Source organism: Phyllobates terribilis, unplaced genomic scaffold, assembly GCF_046119375.1.
Source record: "Phyllobates terribilis strain yellow unplaced genomic scaffold, ASM4611937v1 Scaffold_1019__1_contigs__length_468203, whole genome shotgun sequence".
In the NCBI taxonomy this organism is placed as follows: Eukaryota; Metazoa; Chordata; class Amphibia; order Anura; family Dendrobatidae; genus Phyllobates; species Phyllobates terribilis.
In genome coordinates this window covers 297,081-314,703 of record NW_027363779.1, presented here as the reverse complement: position 1 = coordinate 314,703, position 17,623 = coordinate 297,081, and the positions used below count along the sequence as shown (strand labels likewise).

At 46.2% G+C, this 17,623-nt stretch overlaps 1 protein-coding gene across 1 annotated transcript in view; it reads left to right on the top strand.

Moving 5' to 3' along the window:
- The window catches only part of LOC141241678 (uncharacterized), a 61,316-nt gene that overhangs the window by 29,537 nt on the left and 14,156 nt on the right, over window positions 1-17,623 (top strand). Inside the window, exon 4 of the mRNA XM_073668791.1 lies at window positions 3,747-4,751. Within this exon, the coding sequence (XP_073524892.1) occupies window positions 3,747-4,751 (1,005 nt within the window). The remainder of the gene's footprint in view (window positions 1-3,746; window positions 4,752-17,623) is intronic.

The following is a 17,623-nucleotide window of genomic DNA, read 5'->3' as shown; positions in this document are numbered from 1 at the left end:
GGGTGTCGCCCTGGGACCACCCGAAAAAATTTAGTGATTTTTGAGTCTTTCAGGTTTGTTTGGATAATAGATTTTGGTAAGTTACCTTCATTGGAGTTTCTTTCCTTTTGAGGTGCATACATATTTACATTTGATGTCTCTGTGATTACAGGTAAAATTTCCAATTGACCCCCAACCGTAATACCTGTGAAGCTGTCTATATACTCATTTTCATCCATGTTTTCTATATCACTATTTTCCTTTTCATTTATTATTATTTCCTGTGTACATATTTCGATGTTCTGATCTATATTTTCTATATTTTTTTTCAATTTTATCTGTATTGGTGTCCAATTCTAAAATGTATGTTTCACTGGGAGAATCTGTAATTGGAATTCCCGTTGTTTGGGTTGAAGTCACCTCGTGTCTGGTAATAGTCTCCGTTTCTCTCTTTATTACTTGCATGTCCAGTGTTGCTATTTTTCCATGTGCGCATGCTTTTCTCTCTTTATTACTTGCATGTCCAGTGTTGCTATTTTTCCATGTGCGCATGCTTTTCTCTCTTTATTACTTGCATGTCCAGTGTTGCTATTTTTCCATCTGCGCATGCTTTTCTCTCTTTACTACTTGCATGTCCAGTGTTGCTATTTTTCCATGTGCGCATGCTTTTCTCTCTTTATTACTTGCATGTCCAGTGTTGCTATTTTTCCATGTGCGCATGCTTTTCTCTCTTTATTACTTGCATGTCCAGTGTTGCTATTTTTCCATGTGCGCATGCTTTTCTCTCTTTACTTGCATGTCCAGTGTTGCTATTTTTCCATGTGCGCATGCTTTTCTCTCTTTATTACTTGCATGTCCTGTGTTGCTATTTTTCCATGTGCGCATGCTTTTCTCTCTTTATTACTTGCATGTCCAGTGTTGCTATTTTTCCATGTGCGCATGCTTTTCTCTCTTTATTACTTGCATGTCCAGTGTTGCTGTTTTTCCATGTGCGCATGCTTTTCTCTCTTTATTACTTGCATGTCCAGTGTTGCTATTTTTCCATGTGCGCATGCTTTTCTCTCTTTATTACTTGCATGTCCAGTGTTGCTATTTTTCCATGTGCGCATGCTTTTCTCTCTTTATTACTTGCATGTCCAGTGTTGCTATTTTTCCATGTGCGCATGCTTTTCTCTCTTTATTACTTGCATGTCCAGTGTTGCTATTTTTCCATGTGCGCATGCTTTTCTCTCTTTATTACTTGCATGTCCAGTGTTGCTATTTTTCCATGTGCGCATGCTTTTCTCTCTTTATTACTTGCATGTCCAGTGTTGCTATTTTTCCATGTGCGCATGCTTTTCTCTCTTTATTACTTGCATGTCCAGTGTTGCTATTTTTCCATGTGCGCATGCTTTTCTCTCTTTATTTGGAGAAAATGTATTAGTGCTAGTTCTATTCTCTGCTCTCACATTGAAATCATTTGCCATACTAGTTACTTGCTGTTGATTTCATTTCTTTTTTCTTTTTCTGATTGTTGGTGATTTTATTCATATGTTGTTCATAATACTCTCTCTGTCGTGAGGAGAGTAAATGACCTTTCTTTATTGGAATTGGTGAGTTTATCCATTTTTTCTCCTTTCCCTTTTTTATCCCTCCCTTCAACATCTAATTGTGCTCTTCATCCCCCCTCAGATGCATTCATTGGGGGGGTGGTATCCATTTTTTCACACTCACTTCTCCTTTCCTTTCTATCCCTCCGTAATTTCATAGTTTTCTTTCTAATTAGATCTTCTTCAAATTTATTTAATTTGACTTTTAATGCCAAATCAAATTCTTTGAAGTCAGGGGACGGGGAATACGTTTCCAGGTTATCCCTAAGACGTTTAACCCCCTCCAAGGCTATCACAGCTAGTGAGTGTCCCTCTTACAAATTAACATTTTCATAAATCCTATTGAACAAGATGTGGAATATTCATCTCATTTCTTTGTAAATTCCACATCTTGGGGGAACAAGGATTTCTTGAACGTGTACTGTCTCTTTAAGAAACATAACTTTTGAATTGGGGGCTGGAAATCGCAGCATAGCACTGTCAGGACACCCTAAGAAGGTCCCCGGGATGATTTTAACAGTGGGTAATAAATAAAAATAAAAATTTCTTTTTTTTTTAATATAAATAGGAAGTTTTTATTAAGAATTGTGATTTTATGAATCCATGTAGGGATTTTTTAATGCACAATGTTGTTTCAAGGGGAAATAAGAGGTTAATTGGTAAAGAATGCATTATATGGCGTTTTGCAATGAAAGGGTTAATTGATTACAACACGTGGTCTAAATTATGCAAATTACCACCCCTGATGAAGACGGTTTAGACCGTGGAAACGAGTTGTGGCAGTGGTATTGGAGGAAGAATAAAGGTCAGTTATTATCTACTAAATTGTCCAGTATTCCTTTGGCGCCCGCTGAGACCGCTGCACCATTGTTCACATGTAATAGTACGGACAGGCTGTAATCCCCCGGTTCAGCACATGTCAGCTGATTATTACAGCTGACAGGCGCCCGCAACAGCCGCAGGTGGAATCGCGATCCACCCGCGGCTGGTAACTAGTTAAATGCCGCTGTCAATCTCCGACAGCGGCATTTAACATCGCCGCGCCGGAAGCGCGTCACTCGTCCCCTGTATGTAGCAGAGGCGATCGCACAGTTGCTGCTTCCAGTCTCCTATGGAAACTATAGAAACAAGCAAAAAGTGTAAAAAAAATGTTTTAAAAAATTATTTAAAAAAATATAAAAGTGTAAATCACCCCCCTTTCGCCCCATTCAAAATAAAATAATAAAAAAAAAAACACATACACATATTTGGTATCGCCGCGTTCAGAATCGCCCGATCAATATAAAAGAAGAATTAATCCGATGGGTAAACGGCGTAACGAGAAAACAATTCTAAACGCCAGAATTTCGTTTTTTTGTCGCCGCAAAATTGAAATAAAATGCAATAACGGGCGATCAAAACATCGGATCTACCCCAAAATGTTATCAATAAAAACTTCAGCTCGGTGCACAAAAAATAAGCCCTCGCCCGGCTCCAGATCCCAGAAAATGGAGACGCTACAGGACTTGGAAAATGGCGCCATTATTTTTTTTTTTTACCAAACTTTGGAATTTTTTTTCACTGCTTAAATAAAAAAGAACCTATACATGTTTGGTATCTACGAACTCGTAATGACCTGGAAAATAAGAATAGCAGGTCAGTTTTAGCAGTCAGTGAACGTGGTAAAAAAAAAAAACATCTGTGGTATTGCACTTTTTTTGCAATTTCACCGCACTTGGAATTGTTTTCCCATTTTCCCGTACAGGATATGGTAAAACTAGTAATGGCGTTGAAAAGTACAACTCGTCCCGCAAAAAATAAGCCTTCACATGACCATATTGACCAAAAAATGAAAACGCTATGGCTCTGGGAACAAGGGGAGAAAAAACGAAATCGCAAAAATGGAAAATCCCAGGGTTGCGAAAGGGTTAAGGGGGTAATTACTGATGACAGGTTCCCTTAAGAACTGTCTATTTGCTGTCTAATCTCTGCCACCCCTGACTTGTGCCAATGTCACCAGATTATAAGTGTCATTCTCTTTACCCGTCATTGTGTTAATGTTATGGCATGTAGTTGTCCTCCTTATTACCGGTACTTTCACTGACGAGGGTCTTCATTGTGAGATCCAGAAAATACATTCAGAAATCTCTTTTGTGTTGAAGAAAAAACTCACATCTAATTTATCTTTCATCCTGATAGGAAATCCTTGTGAGAATAACGGTTCATCACTAAATTGTAAAAAAGAAGATCTCATGAAGCACTCTAATGGAGGAAACCTCATCACCCTTCCTGCACCTCCTGGACTTCACAGCACTTCACCTTCTTATAATCCTCCTGATCATGAGGAATCATCTCCTGAGCAATCTCACATTGTTACCAAAAGTCCAGGTGACACAGTGGATTCAAGATTTCAGTGTGACAAGCAACTTACTAAAAGCTCAGCTCAGACACAAAGAAAACACAAAGGAGACAAGCCATACTGCTGTTCAGAATGTGGGAAATGTTTTACATATAAATCACAATTTGTTATACATGAGAGAATTCACACAGGAGAAAAACCATTTTCATGTTCAGAATGTGATAAATCCTACACAGATAAAGGGAATCTTATTACACATCAGAGAATTCATACAGGTGAGAAGTTGTATTCATGTTCAGAATGTGGGAAATGTTTTACATATAAAAGTAGTCTTATTAGACATCAGAGAACTCACACAGTTGAGAATCCATATTCATGTTCACTATGTGGGAAATCCTTCACAGGTAAGGGGCATCTTAGAAGACATCAGAGCATTCATACTGGAGAGAAGCCATTTTCATGTTCAGAATGTGAGAAATGCTTTAGATATAAATCAGATCTTGTTACACATCAGAGAATTCACACCGGGGAGAAACCATATTCATGTTCAGAATGTGGGAAATCTTTTATATATAAATCAGTCCTTGTTGCACATGAGAAAATTCATACAGGAGAAAAATCATTTTCCTGTTCAGAATGTTGGAAATGTTTTATATATAAATCAAATCTTGCAACACATGAGAGAATTCATACAGGAGAGAAGCCATTTGCATGTTCAGAATGTGGGAAATGTTTTGGAAGTAAATCAAAGCTTGTTAAACATCAAAGAATTCACACGGGAGAAAAACCTTTTTCATGTTTAGAATGTGGAAGGTTCTTTACAGATAAATCACATCTTGTTACTCATCAGAAAATCCACACAGGAGAGAAGCCGTATTCATGTTCACTATGTGAGAAGTCCTTCGCAGTTAAAGGGAGTCTTATTAGACATCAGAGAATCCACACAGGAGAGAAGCCATATTCATGTTCGGAAGGTGGGAAATGTTTTAGAAAAAAATCAAATCTTATTGAACATCAAAGAATTCACACCGTGGAGAAACCGTTTTCATGTTTACAATGTGGAAAATTCTTTACAGGTAAATCAGATCTTTTTAGACATCTGAGAACTCACACAGTAGAGAAGCCGTATTCATGTTCAGAATGTGGGAAATGTTTTATACATAAATATCAACTTGCTGCACATAAGAGAATTCATACAGGAGAAAACACATTTTCATGTTCAGAATGTGGGAAATGTTTTATATATAAATCGGATCTTGTTAAACATCACAGAAGTCACACAGGAGAGAAGCCGTATTCATGTTCACAAAGTGGGAAATCTTTTATACATAAATCATATCTTTTAAAACATGAGAAAAGTCATACAGGAAAGAAACTGTAATTATGTTCACTGTGTTTCATAAATTTAATAAACATTGCTCAGCATAAATAAGTACACCCCCTTTGATAAGTAAGATTTTATTTAATATCTTCCTGAATAAATTTCTAAAATTTTGCCAACACTGAATTTCATTGAACATTTTATTTGTAATCAAAACATGAAAGTAATAATATAACTCTCATTACAAAATCTTCAGTTTTACTCAAATTAGTTGGTGCAAAAATGAGTACACCCCACATCAAAAGCTACTACATCTAGAATTTTGTATGGCCTCCATGATTTTTTAAGGACGGCACCAAACCTTCTAGTCATAGAATGAACAAATTAGTAACATAATACAACATCTATAGTTTTTCTCTTTTTCAATAACGAGCTCTTGGAGCCTGGATGCTGGAGGGAGCGATGACAACTTGTCTCTTCAGAATTCCCCATAGGTGTTTGGTTGGGTTCAGATCAGGAGACACTTGGCCACTGAATCACTGTCACCCTGTTCTTCAGAAATGTAACAGTGGCCTTAGATGTGTGCTTTGGATCATTGTCATGTTGGAGAAGTGCAGGTCTATCAAGGGCATGGAGTGATGGCAGCATCTTTTCTTCCACTATAGTGTAACGCTGATGCCGGTGCCCTCGCATGGTGTCCCCTTCTCCCTCCATGCAAAGACGCTTTCTCACTGCTCCGGCCGTAGGCGTGGTTCCTGGCGCTCTCCTTGTCCTCTGTTCCTGTGACTGCGTTGCAGCTACCGGCGGCGTCTAGTACACGCGTGTTTCCCTGTTTTTAAAGGGGCAGCGTGCGCCTTATGCTAAATGCCTCAACTGGTAGCTGAGAGGCATTTAGCATAAGTAGTACACCTGCAAGATGGCTCCCAACCAATAGCTGGGAGGCATGTGGTATAAAAAGACTCACTCTCTCCTTACTAAGGTGTACCGCTTGTGACTTGTGAGGTCCCCTGGTCTTGGCGTGGCCAGGGTCCTGAGTCCTGTACCTGAATCCCTAGTCCTAGAGTAGCCCGTGCCGAAAACCTCGTCCCCTGGTCCTGGAGCAGCCAGTGCCTGAACCCTTGCCCCCTGGTCCTGGAGCGGCCAGTGCCTGAACCCTCATTCCCTGGTTCTGGAGTGGCCGGTGCCTGTACCATCGTCCTTTGGTCCTGGAGAGATCAATGCTTTTACCCTTGTCCCCTGGTTCTGGAGAGACCAGTGCCGGTACCCTCATCCCCTGGACCTGGAGAGACCAGTGCCGGTACCCTCGTCCCGTGGTCCTGTAGCGGCCAGTGCCTGAACCCTCATCCCCTGGTTCCAGAGCGGCCAGTGCCTGTACCCTCGTCCCTTGGTCCCGGAGCAGTCAGTGCCTGAACCCTTGTCAAATGGTCCTGGTTCTGCCAGAGCCCTGAACGTTGTCCCCTGGTCCTAGTGTGGCCATTCCTGTTCCTGAAGTCCCCTGGTCACAGTGCATCGAGTGTCTGAACATTCCCCTAAGTCTCCGTGTCAGTGATCCTGGACATTATTTACTGAGTCTGAATGGAGCTGTAATCAGTGTCAGCTAACCTGACCCCTGGGATCAGCAGCTACTGCCGGACAACACCCTGGAGTTGTACTTGGCAGCTACCTGCCGCACAAGCCTGACCTCACCACTAGAGGCTCCAGTGAACACCAAAGTAGTTGCTTAGTTACGCCCCTCCAGGGTCGGCCCGGTGGATCCAGAAGTCCACTAGCGCCACCAGTGGGCGTAACAAAGCAGAGCATCTGTGAATAAATGATGTCATCAATGACCTGTAGCTCCCCGACACCAGCAGCGCTCATGCAGCCCCCACATGAGGACACGGCCACCACCAGGTCTCACTGTAGACACCATGCATTCTCATTGTATTCCTCACCTTTGAGACAGTTTTGAAGCCATCAGTTCCAAACACATTTATCTTGGTCTGATCACTCCAGAGTATAAAGTCCCAGGAGTCTTCATATGTTTCCGCATGTGTCCTGGCAGATTGTAGGGCGGCTTTTTTGTGTATGGGATTTAGGAGAGGCTTTCTATGTGGACAACACCCATGTCTGCCATTCCTCTATAGAAAAATATGTCTGCTTTCAGCTCACCTCTCAGTGATTGGTGAGATCCGTGGGAAGTGCTCGGAGGGAAAATCACAGTTGGGAAGGAATGGACGGGATTTATTAAGTTAGTGATAATCCAGCACCTGTTTTCCAGTGTGAATAAAAACAAAACCTTATATGGAAACATACAAATTAAAATCGCAGAAACATTAAAAAGCAATGTGCACACTGTGCGTTTTTGATGTGTTTTCGCTGCGTTATTTCTGCTCGGAAATGCACCAAAAACGCTAGGTAATCCGTGTGCCAGCTAATGCAATGACAATCCTGAAGTGCTGTGCACATGATCAGGAATTATCTTGACCGGATTGTCATTGTGTTTAAATCTGCAGCATGTCAATTCTTTGTGCGTTTCTGCAGCGTTTTTCACCCATAGACTTGAATTGAGTCAGTCAAATCCGCAACAAAAACTTCAGGTATAAATATATCTGCGGATTTGCTGCATATTTGACTGACTCAATTCAAGTCAATGAGTCAAAAACGCCGCAAAACCGCACAAAGAATGGACCGCGGAAGACTACACCTCCTATCTTCCGATGGCCGATCCCGCTGATAACAGTGGGAGCAGGCGCAGCTGAGGGGAGAAGTAGTCTCCTCAGCCAGCGTCTGTGCGCAATGTAAAAAAAAAAAAAAAAAAAAAGTAAAAAATCAATATTAAAATAAAAACACTGTATTCTCACCTGTCCGCCATCCTCCCGATGTCTCACGGCAACCCGGCCACCCGACAATCGCTCCCGGCAGTGTACATCGCTGTGCTTCTGGGACTGAGTTCACGAGAGTTCATCAGCTGAGATCAGCTGACGAGCTCCGGTGACCTCACATACGGCTTCAGTGCTGCTTGGGAATTTTCCCACGCAACACTGATGCAGTGTATGAGGGCACCTGGGCTTATCAGCTGATGAACTCCAGTGAACTCAGTCCCAGCAGCGCAGCGATGTACACTGATAGCAGTGATTACACCCCTGTCGGTGTATACAGAGCTGTCTTCTACAACAGTCACATCAGTGATTGATGTGGATGCTGTAGAAGTTAACCGGATTGCCGTGGGACACTGGGATTACGTCATGACGGCAGGTAAGGGATATGGTTATTTTTGGTTTCTTACAGGAGACGAGGGCTTCAGGAACTGGGTGTTAGGTGAGTATAGTTTTTCTTTATTTTCAAATAAAAGATTAAAACCGTTTATAATTTTATTTCAATAAAACACTTTATTCTAGCTGTGTCTTTAATGAAAAATGACAAAAACATTACTACGGGGTTAGTAATGGGGGCGTCTATAACCTGGGCTTCATGGCAGCTGTCAATACAAGGCTGACATGAACACCGCGCCAGTTCTGGGGCAGCTAAGAGCTGATATTATTAGCCGCGGAGGGGGCCAGGATCCATGGCCCCTTCCCTGGCTTTTAGTATGAACCTGCAGATGTCTGTATAGCCTTTGCTGGTTAGATTTTATAGGGGACCCTACGTCAATTTTTTTCTGGGGTCCCCATGTAATCTAGCCAGTAAAGGCTAAGCAATCAGCTGTGTGCTGTTAATAGCCAGGAAACATTTTTGGCTAATGGCCCCTTCCCCGGCTACTAATATCACCTCGCAGTAGTTGGCTTTCCCTTTGCTGATTATGAAAATAATGGAGCCCACGACATTTTTTTTTTAAATATAAGGCTATGTGCCCACGATCCGGACGTGGCAAAATACTGCTTCTATTGAACGCAGGTAAATACGCATGTGTTCACTGAATACAATACAATACATTCTAGTGGTAAAATTTATGTTGCGGAGACAAGCGACTCCACAGGAGAATTTGACATGCTGCGGTCCTGAAAAACGCACCGCATGTCAGTGTCCGCGGGTGATCCGCAGCCTCAGATGCACACATAGTGGAAATAGGATTTCTAGAAAACCCATCCACTGAGCTGTAACATCTGAACACTGCGGGTTTGACTCTGCATAAATACACAGCTCCAAACCCACAGCGGCTCCTGATCATGGGCATACCCAAATTCACCTGCAGAAAATCAATTTCTGGGTCTCTGCTGCAGATTTTGACTGATTGAAATGTGTTTGATTCATAGTCATGGAACAAAAAATCACCAGTAACCGGCTTCTCATACACATCATAGGGTCTAATGCACAGCGGAGACCCCCAGCCCCAAATGGACATGTGCAAGTATGTCTACATTACCCCTATGGACGATCATATGTCCACAACAAGAAGCATCCGTGCAATAGAAGAATGAAGTGTCTGCATCTATAATGTGTATATTATGTATAATTACTATAAAAGAGGAAAAACACAATTCAGTAAATGGATACAAGGTCTGAACGAAGCTTCATATCACTGGGGAATCTGGAGTCCAATTCCAGAATCCACAAGGCTTCTCTGGGGTGTACTTTTATACCAATCTCCCCCTTAGCTGGTCTGGTGACATATTCAATACCCACAACTGTAAAGTGATTAATCCCTATTGTGTTGTATGAGATGTTGTGATGCTGGAGATGTATTACGTGTTGTGGGGCCAAGAACGTCCCTAACGTGTCCCCCAATGCGGTGACGTAAGGGTCTGACCGTGCCCCCCACATATTGCAGCAGACGTCACCACAGGTCCTTCACCACTTCTTTCCTGAGCTCCGCCCCCTGATCACATGGCGTTGACGTCACCACAGGTCCTTCAACACTTCTCTCCTGAGCTCCGCCCCTTGATCACATGGCGTTGACGTCACCACAGGTCCTTCAACACTTCTGTCCTGAGCTCCGCCCTCTGATCACATGGCGGTGACGTCACCACAGGGCCTCCAGCTCTCAGTGCAGCAGCTCCGTCCTGGTTGTGCGCAGCTCTTGCTCTCTGGTATCAGCCAGCAGCAGGTTTCCGCTTCCCGCCATTCCGGTGAGATTACAGGGAGGGTTTGTGGTGAATCTGTGAGAGGAGAGTGTGGGGTGAGATCAGAGCTGTTCCTGTGGAGGCTCCTGCTCCATGTGACTGCGGCTCCTCAGTGTTGTATGGGGGATGTGCAGCGGCTCCTCCTCACCTCACCGCCCCCGCTGGAGGTGGAGTTACCACGGTGACCGTCCCCCGCTGGAGGTGGAGTTACCACGGTGACCGTCCTCCGCTGGAGGTGGAGTTACCACGGTGACCATCACCCGCTGGAGGTGGAGTTACCACGGTGACCGACCCCTGCTGGAGGTGGAGTTACCACGGTGACCGTCCCCCGCTGTCTGTGTAGTTACCACAGTGACTTTCCTCCACTAGCAGTGTAGTTACCACGGTGACCGTCCTCCGCTGGCTGTGTAGTTACCACGGTGACCGTCCTCCTACAAGGCTGATAATGAGCGGTCAGGTCGGCGGAGGAGGCCGCGGTGGAGTTTGTGTCTTTTCCTCCAGATTCTTCCTGATAAATGTCGGATATTTGGTGCAGAATTCAGTGATTGTCGTTATATCGTCCCCTGTGATCTCCATCTTCTCCTTTATGATGAAGACGCCGGCAGGACGAGATCCCTCCAGCTGATCCAGTGCTCATCCCTCCTTCTCCTGAATGACCCCGAGGATGGACGAGGACGAGACCACCAGAAGATTATTACACTTCACCCTGGAGATCATCTCCCTGCTGAGCGGAGAGGTAACTCCTCTACATTTCTATCAGCTTTATTGTGTTATGGAACAAGTCCGACATCGGGAAGAGGAAATCCAGAAGAGGAAGAGAAGGATTCTTTACTGTAAGAGCAGTGATTGTGTGCAGCTCTCTGCCAGGAGGAGTTGTCATGGGGATTCCCTATAAGAGCTGTAGAGGGGCCTGGATGTCTGTCCTGAGTGTAATAATATTCCAGGTTATGGCCCCAGATTACTGGAGACGGTTATTGATCCCAGGATTTCTACCGATTGTCAGATCTGGAGTCGGGAAGGAATTCTTCTCCCTAAGTGTCTCTCTTCATACACAGGATTACACAATAGTGAGAAAGACACCGGGGGAGGGTGTGACTCCCATCATCCATCTCCAGGAGTCAGGAGGGCGGAGCCCGGGCCCCATCACAGAGCCTCCCCCGCACCCCCCGATACATGAGAGGAGGAAGGAGAAGATCCTAGAGCTCAGCAACAAGATGATTGAGCTGCTGAGCGGAGAGGTGACTGCTGGGACATTATACAGGACAGCACTGGAGGATTCTGGGTGATGACCGGAGAGGTGACTGCTGGGACATTATACAGGACAGCACTGGAGGATTCTGGGTGATGACCGGAGAGGTGACTGCTGGGACATTATACAGGACAGCACTGGAGGATTCTGGGTGATGAGCGGAGAGGTGACTGCTGGGACATTATACAGGACAGCACTGGAGGATTCTGGGTGATGAGCGGAGAGGTGACTGCTGGGACATTATACAGGACAGCACTGGAGGATTCTGGGTGATGAGCGGAGAGGTGACTGCTGGGACATTATACAGGATGGCACTGGAGGATTCTGGGTGATGACCGGAGAGGTGACTGCTGGGACATTATACAGGACAGCACTGGAGGATTCTGGGTGATGACCGGAGAGGTGATTGCTGGGACATTATACAGAACAGCACTGGAGGATTCTGGGTGATGACCGGAGAGGTGACTGCTGGGACATTATACAGGACAGCACTAGAGGATTCTGGGTGATGACCGGAGAGGTGACTGCTGGGACATTATACAGGACAGCACTGGAGGATCCTGGGTGATGACCGAAGAGGTGACTGCTGGGACATTATACAGAACAGCACTGGAGGATTCTGGGTGACTGCTGGGACATTATACAGGAGAGCACTGGAGGATTCTGGTGATGACCGGAGAGGTGACTGCTGGGACATTATACAGGACAGCACTGGAGGATTCTGGTGATGACCGGAGAGGTGACTGCTGGGACATTATACAGGACAGCACTGGAGGATTCTGGGTGATGACCGGAGAGGTGACTGCTGGGACATTATACAGGACAGCACTGGAGGATTCTGGGTGATGACCGGAGAGGTGACTGCTGGGACATTATACAGGACGGCACTGGAGGATTCTGGTGATGACCGGAGAGGTGACTGCTGGGACATTATACAGGACAGCACTGGAGGATTCTGGGTCATGATCGGAGAGGTGACTGTTGGGACATTATACAGAACAGAACTGGGGGATTCTGGGTGATGACCGGAGAGGTGACTGCTGGGACATTATACAGGACAGAATTGGAGGATTCTGGGTAATGACCGGAGAGATGACTGCTGGGACATTATGCAGGATGGCACTGGAGGATTCTGGGTGATCAGCGGAGAGGTGACTGCTGGGACATTATACAGGACGGCAGTGGGGAATTCTGGGTGATCAGCGGAGAGGTGACTGCTGGGACATTATACAGGACGGCACTGGAGGATTCTGGGTGATGACCGGAGAGATGACTGCTGGGACATTATGCAGGACGGCACTGGAGGATTCTGGGTGATCAGCGGAGAGGTGACTGCTGGGACATTATACAGGACGGCACTGGAGGATTCTGGGTGATCAGCGGAGAGGTGACTGCTGGGACATTATACAGGACGGCACTGGAGGATTCTGGGTGATGACCGGAGAGGTGACTGCGGGGACATTATACTGGACAGCACTGGAGGATTCTGGGTCATGACCGGAGAGGTGACTGCTGGGACATTATACAGGACGGCACTGGACGATTCTGGGTGATCAGCGGAGAGGTGACGGTTCGGACATTATACAGGACGGCACTGGAGGATTCTGAGTGATGACCGGAGAGGTGACTGCTGGGACATTATACAGGATCGCACTGGAGGATTCTGGGTGATGACCGAAGAGGTGACTGCTGGGACATTATACAGGACAGCACTGGAGGATTCTGGGTGATCAGCGGAGAGGTGACTGCTGGGACATTATACAGGACGGCAGTGGGGAATTCTGGGTGATCAGCGGAGAGGTGACTGCTGGGACATTATACAGGACGGCACTGAAGGATTCTGGGTGATGACCGGAGAGATGACTGCTGGGACATTATGCAGGACGGCACTGGAGGATTCTGGGTGATCAGCGGAGAGGTGACTGCTGGGACATTATACAGGACGGCACTGGAGGATTCTGGGTGATCAGCGGAGAGGTGACTGCTGGGACATTATACAGGACGGCACTGGAGGATTCTGGGTGATGACCGGAGAGGTGACTGCGGGGACATTATACTGGACAGCACTGGAGGATTCTGGGTCATGACCGGAGAGGTGACTGCTGGGACATTATACAGGACGGCACTGGAGGATTCTGGGTGATCAGCGGAGAGGTGACGGTTCGGACATTATACAGGACGGCACTGGAGGATTCTGAGTGATGACCGGAGAGGTGACTGCTGGGACATTATACAGGATCGCACTGGAGGATTCTGGGTGATGACCGAAGAGGTGACTGCTGGGACATTATACAGGACAGCACTGGAGGATTCTGGGTGATGAGTGGAAAGGTGACTGCTGGGACATTATACAGGACCGCACTGGATGATTCTGGGTGATGAGTGGAAAGGTGACTGCTGGGACATTATACAGGACAGCACTGGAGGATTCTGGGTGATGAGCGGAGAGGTGACTGCTGGGACATTATACAGGACCGCACTGGATGATTCTGGGTGATGAGTGGAAAGGTGACTGCTGGGACATTATACAGGACAGCACTGGAGGATTCTGGGTGATGAGCGGAGAGGTGACTGCTGGGACATTATACAGGACGGCACTGGATGATTCTGGGTGATGAGTGGAAAGGTGACTGCTGGGACATTATACAGGACAGCACTGGAGGATTCTGGGTGATGAGTGGAGAGGTGACTGCTGGGATATTATACAGGACAGCACTGGAGGATTCTGGGTGATGACCGGAGAGGTGACTGCTGGGACATTATACAGGACAGCACTGGAGGATTCTGGGTGATGACCGGAGAGGTGACTGCTGGGACATTATACAGGACAGCACTGGAGGATTCTGGGTGATGACTGGAGAGGTGACTGCTGGGACATTATACATGATGGCACTGGAGGATTCTGGGTGATGACCGGAGAGGTGACTGCTGGGACATTATACAGGACGGCACTGGAGGATTCTGGGTGATCAGCGGAGAGGTGACTGCTGGGACATTATACAGGACGGCACTGAAGGATTCTGGGTGATGACCGGAGAGGTGACTGCGGGGACATTACACTGGACAGCACTGGAGGATTCTGGGTCATGACCGGAGAGGTGACTGCTGGGACATTATACAGGACGGCACTGGAGGATTCTGGGTGATCAGCGGAGAGGTGACTGCTGGGACATTATACAGGACGGCACTGGAGGATTTTGGGTGATGAGCGGAGAGGTGACTGCTGGGACATTATACAGGACAGCACTGGAGGATTTTGGGTGATGACCGGAGAGGTGACTGCTGGGACATTATACAGGACAGCACTGGAGCATTCTGGGTGATGAGCGGAGAGGTGACTGCTGGGACATTATACAGGACGGCACTGGAGGATTTTGGGTGATGACCGGAGAGGTGACTGCTGGGACATTATACAGGACAGCACTGGAGGATTCTGGGTGATGACTGGAGAGATGACTGCTGGGACATTATACAGGACAGCACTGGAGGATTCTGGGTGATGAGCGGCGAGGTGAGTGCTGGGACATTATACAGGACAGCACTGGAGGATTCTGGGTGATGAGCGGCGAGGTGAGTGCTGGGATATTATTCAGGACAGCACTGTAGGATTCTGGGTGATGAGCGGAGAGGTGACTGCTGGGACATTATACAGGACAGCACTGGAGGATTCTGGGTGATGAGCGGAGAGGTGACTGCTGGGACATTATACAGGACAGCACTGGAGGATTCTGGGTGATGAGCGGAGAGGTGACTGCTGGGACATTATACAGGGCAGCACTGGAGGATTCTGGGTGATGACGGTGTCGTTGTTGTCAGGCTCCTATAAGGTGTCAGGACGTCGCTGTCTATCTCTCCATGGAGGAGTGGGAGTATCTAGAAGGACACCAGGATCGGTACCAGGAGGTGATGATGGAGGAGCTCCGGCCTCTGACATCACCAGGTGAGAGGAGACTCTTGTTGGCTCCGGTGGATGTGATGACGTCTCTCGGCCTCGTCCTATAATAGATGAGTTTTCTCCAGACTTGCTCTGGTTTTCTCTACATTTTCTCACAGCTTTCATTCCCTGATTCTTCTCTTCTGATCTGTGAGTCGCGGTTTCTCCGCTGTCGTCTTCATCAGTCTTGAGTCTTCGTCCTCGGCGGCTTCTCTCAGAATCTTTCCCCTTCCTTAGAGCATCGGTCACATTTTGTCTGCAGATGTCCCAGCGCTTCTGTCCGTTCTCTCCTGTGAGATCTTTCGGTTCCTGAGTCTGTCGTGGATTGTTACTCAGCAGAGTCGGGGTTAATTTACTGATGATTTTCCCCCTAATCCGCTGTCGCTTGTCCGTCCCTCAGAATCGGTGCCGGTTCAATGTCGTCATCAGTCGTGGTCGGGCTTCTGGCTTTTTGGGTTTTGTTTCTCAGCATTTATTGGGCGGTAAGAACGATGTCGCTGCCATTTTCAGAACTGTTCCTGACACCCATCGCTTTATCTTCCGTTATCGGAGCTGTGTGAGGGCTTCTCTTCTTGAATGGCCGTTGACCTTTTTATTGGTGACTTTTTTTGATCATTGTTTTTTCATTGCAGTTTTGGGGAGGTGTTTCTGATGTGTTTTTTTCTTTTGGCATTTACCGTGCGAGATAAATCCTGACATGAAAATGCCAAATAATAAATATATATATGTGTGTAGATAGATAGATTTATTTTTATTAAAAAAAAACATTCGTTCTCATTTTGGGAGACAAAGCAAAAATAATGGGGACTTCAATCTGAGATCCTGGTCTGGTGGTAATAATAATTGTAAGTCTCCCTTACAGGGATGTTTGTTTAGAAGAATATGTATTATGGAGCTTTTCTGTGGAGTCTGACCAGACAATCTCTCCTTGGCTCCCCGTGTGCATCAGTAAGCGCCCATGACCCCGGTGCCTGCTCTCTAGTTGTCCTTTCTACACATTGATGGGTACTAACCGCTGTGTACCGGGTGCTCCCCACAACACCGTCCTTCCGGGTACGGTGACTTCGTACATTAGTCGTACATGTGCCTTTTTTTTCCATCCTTTAGAGACAAACGCAGAACTTGCTGCCTATTTTAGTGTTTATACCGAGGCGGATGTTGAGATTTATCTCTATTTAAAGGAGAAGAAAAACACGGTAACTCGTCTTTTAATAGATCAGGTTCTCTCCTCTGAGTGATCCCAGAGGATCCTGTCCAGGAGGGAGGCCGTGTCCACATGGTGACGTCATGAGCTCTCAAAAAAACAATCACTGGTAAATGGTCACCATCCTTCCCCCAATCTCCATACAGTAAATCAGGAGAGGAAACCAATGGATAGAAATGTGGAGCTTTCTCCAGCTCCTCTGTGGTTCCATCCCTGGTGGAGCTGAATCTTGGAGAAGTTGTGTTTCTTAGTACGGCTGCTCCATCTGACTGACGAGGGTCTTCTCTGTCCCTCTCCTCAGGATCCTCATCCTCCGAGTGCAGAGCAGAGAGCATTAGGCTTTGGCCTCGCTGATTATCACTTCATACTTGAGGCCACAATGTGCTGGGACCTCTGTATCGGTGGTGAGGACCACAACAATGTAATTTATTCCCAGATACATAAACATAGAATTACCGGTTCTGAGAGACGAGTCTCATATATAGACAGATACACGGCAGGTCATGTATTCAGTCTGTGTGTCTCCACAGATGGATCCAGGAGGAGAAATCCACCAGAGAGATGTCCCCGTCCTCTGAATCCGCAGGACTATCCAGAGGAGAATCACCACATCCCGGAGGATCATCAGGTAGATGACACTGAAGTCCCCACAACATCTGACCATGAAGTAATGGGACCTGAGCTCATCTTACATTTTTATTTTTAGGGTGAAGATCTGATTGATATTAAGGTTGAGGTTATACATGGAGCACAAGAGGCGACCGCAATATGGGCCGATCAGGGTGAGGAGGGCAGACTGTCATGTCGGTTCTGTGGCCATCTACTACTACTCCCATCATCTCATGATCACATGATACAATCTACAGTGGCATGTAAAAGTTTGGGCACCCCTGGTCAAAATTACTGTTATTGTGACCAGTTAAGCAAGTTGAAGATGAAATGATCTCTAAAAGACCTAAAGTTAAAGATG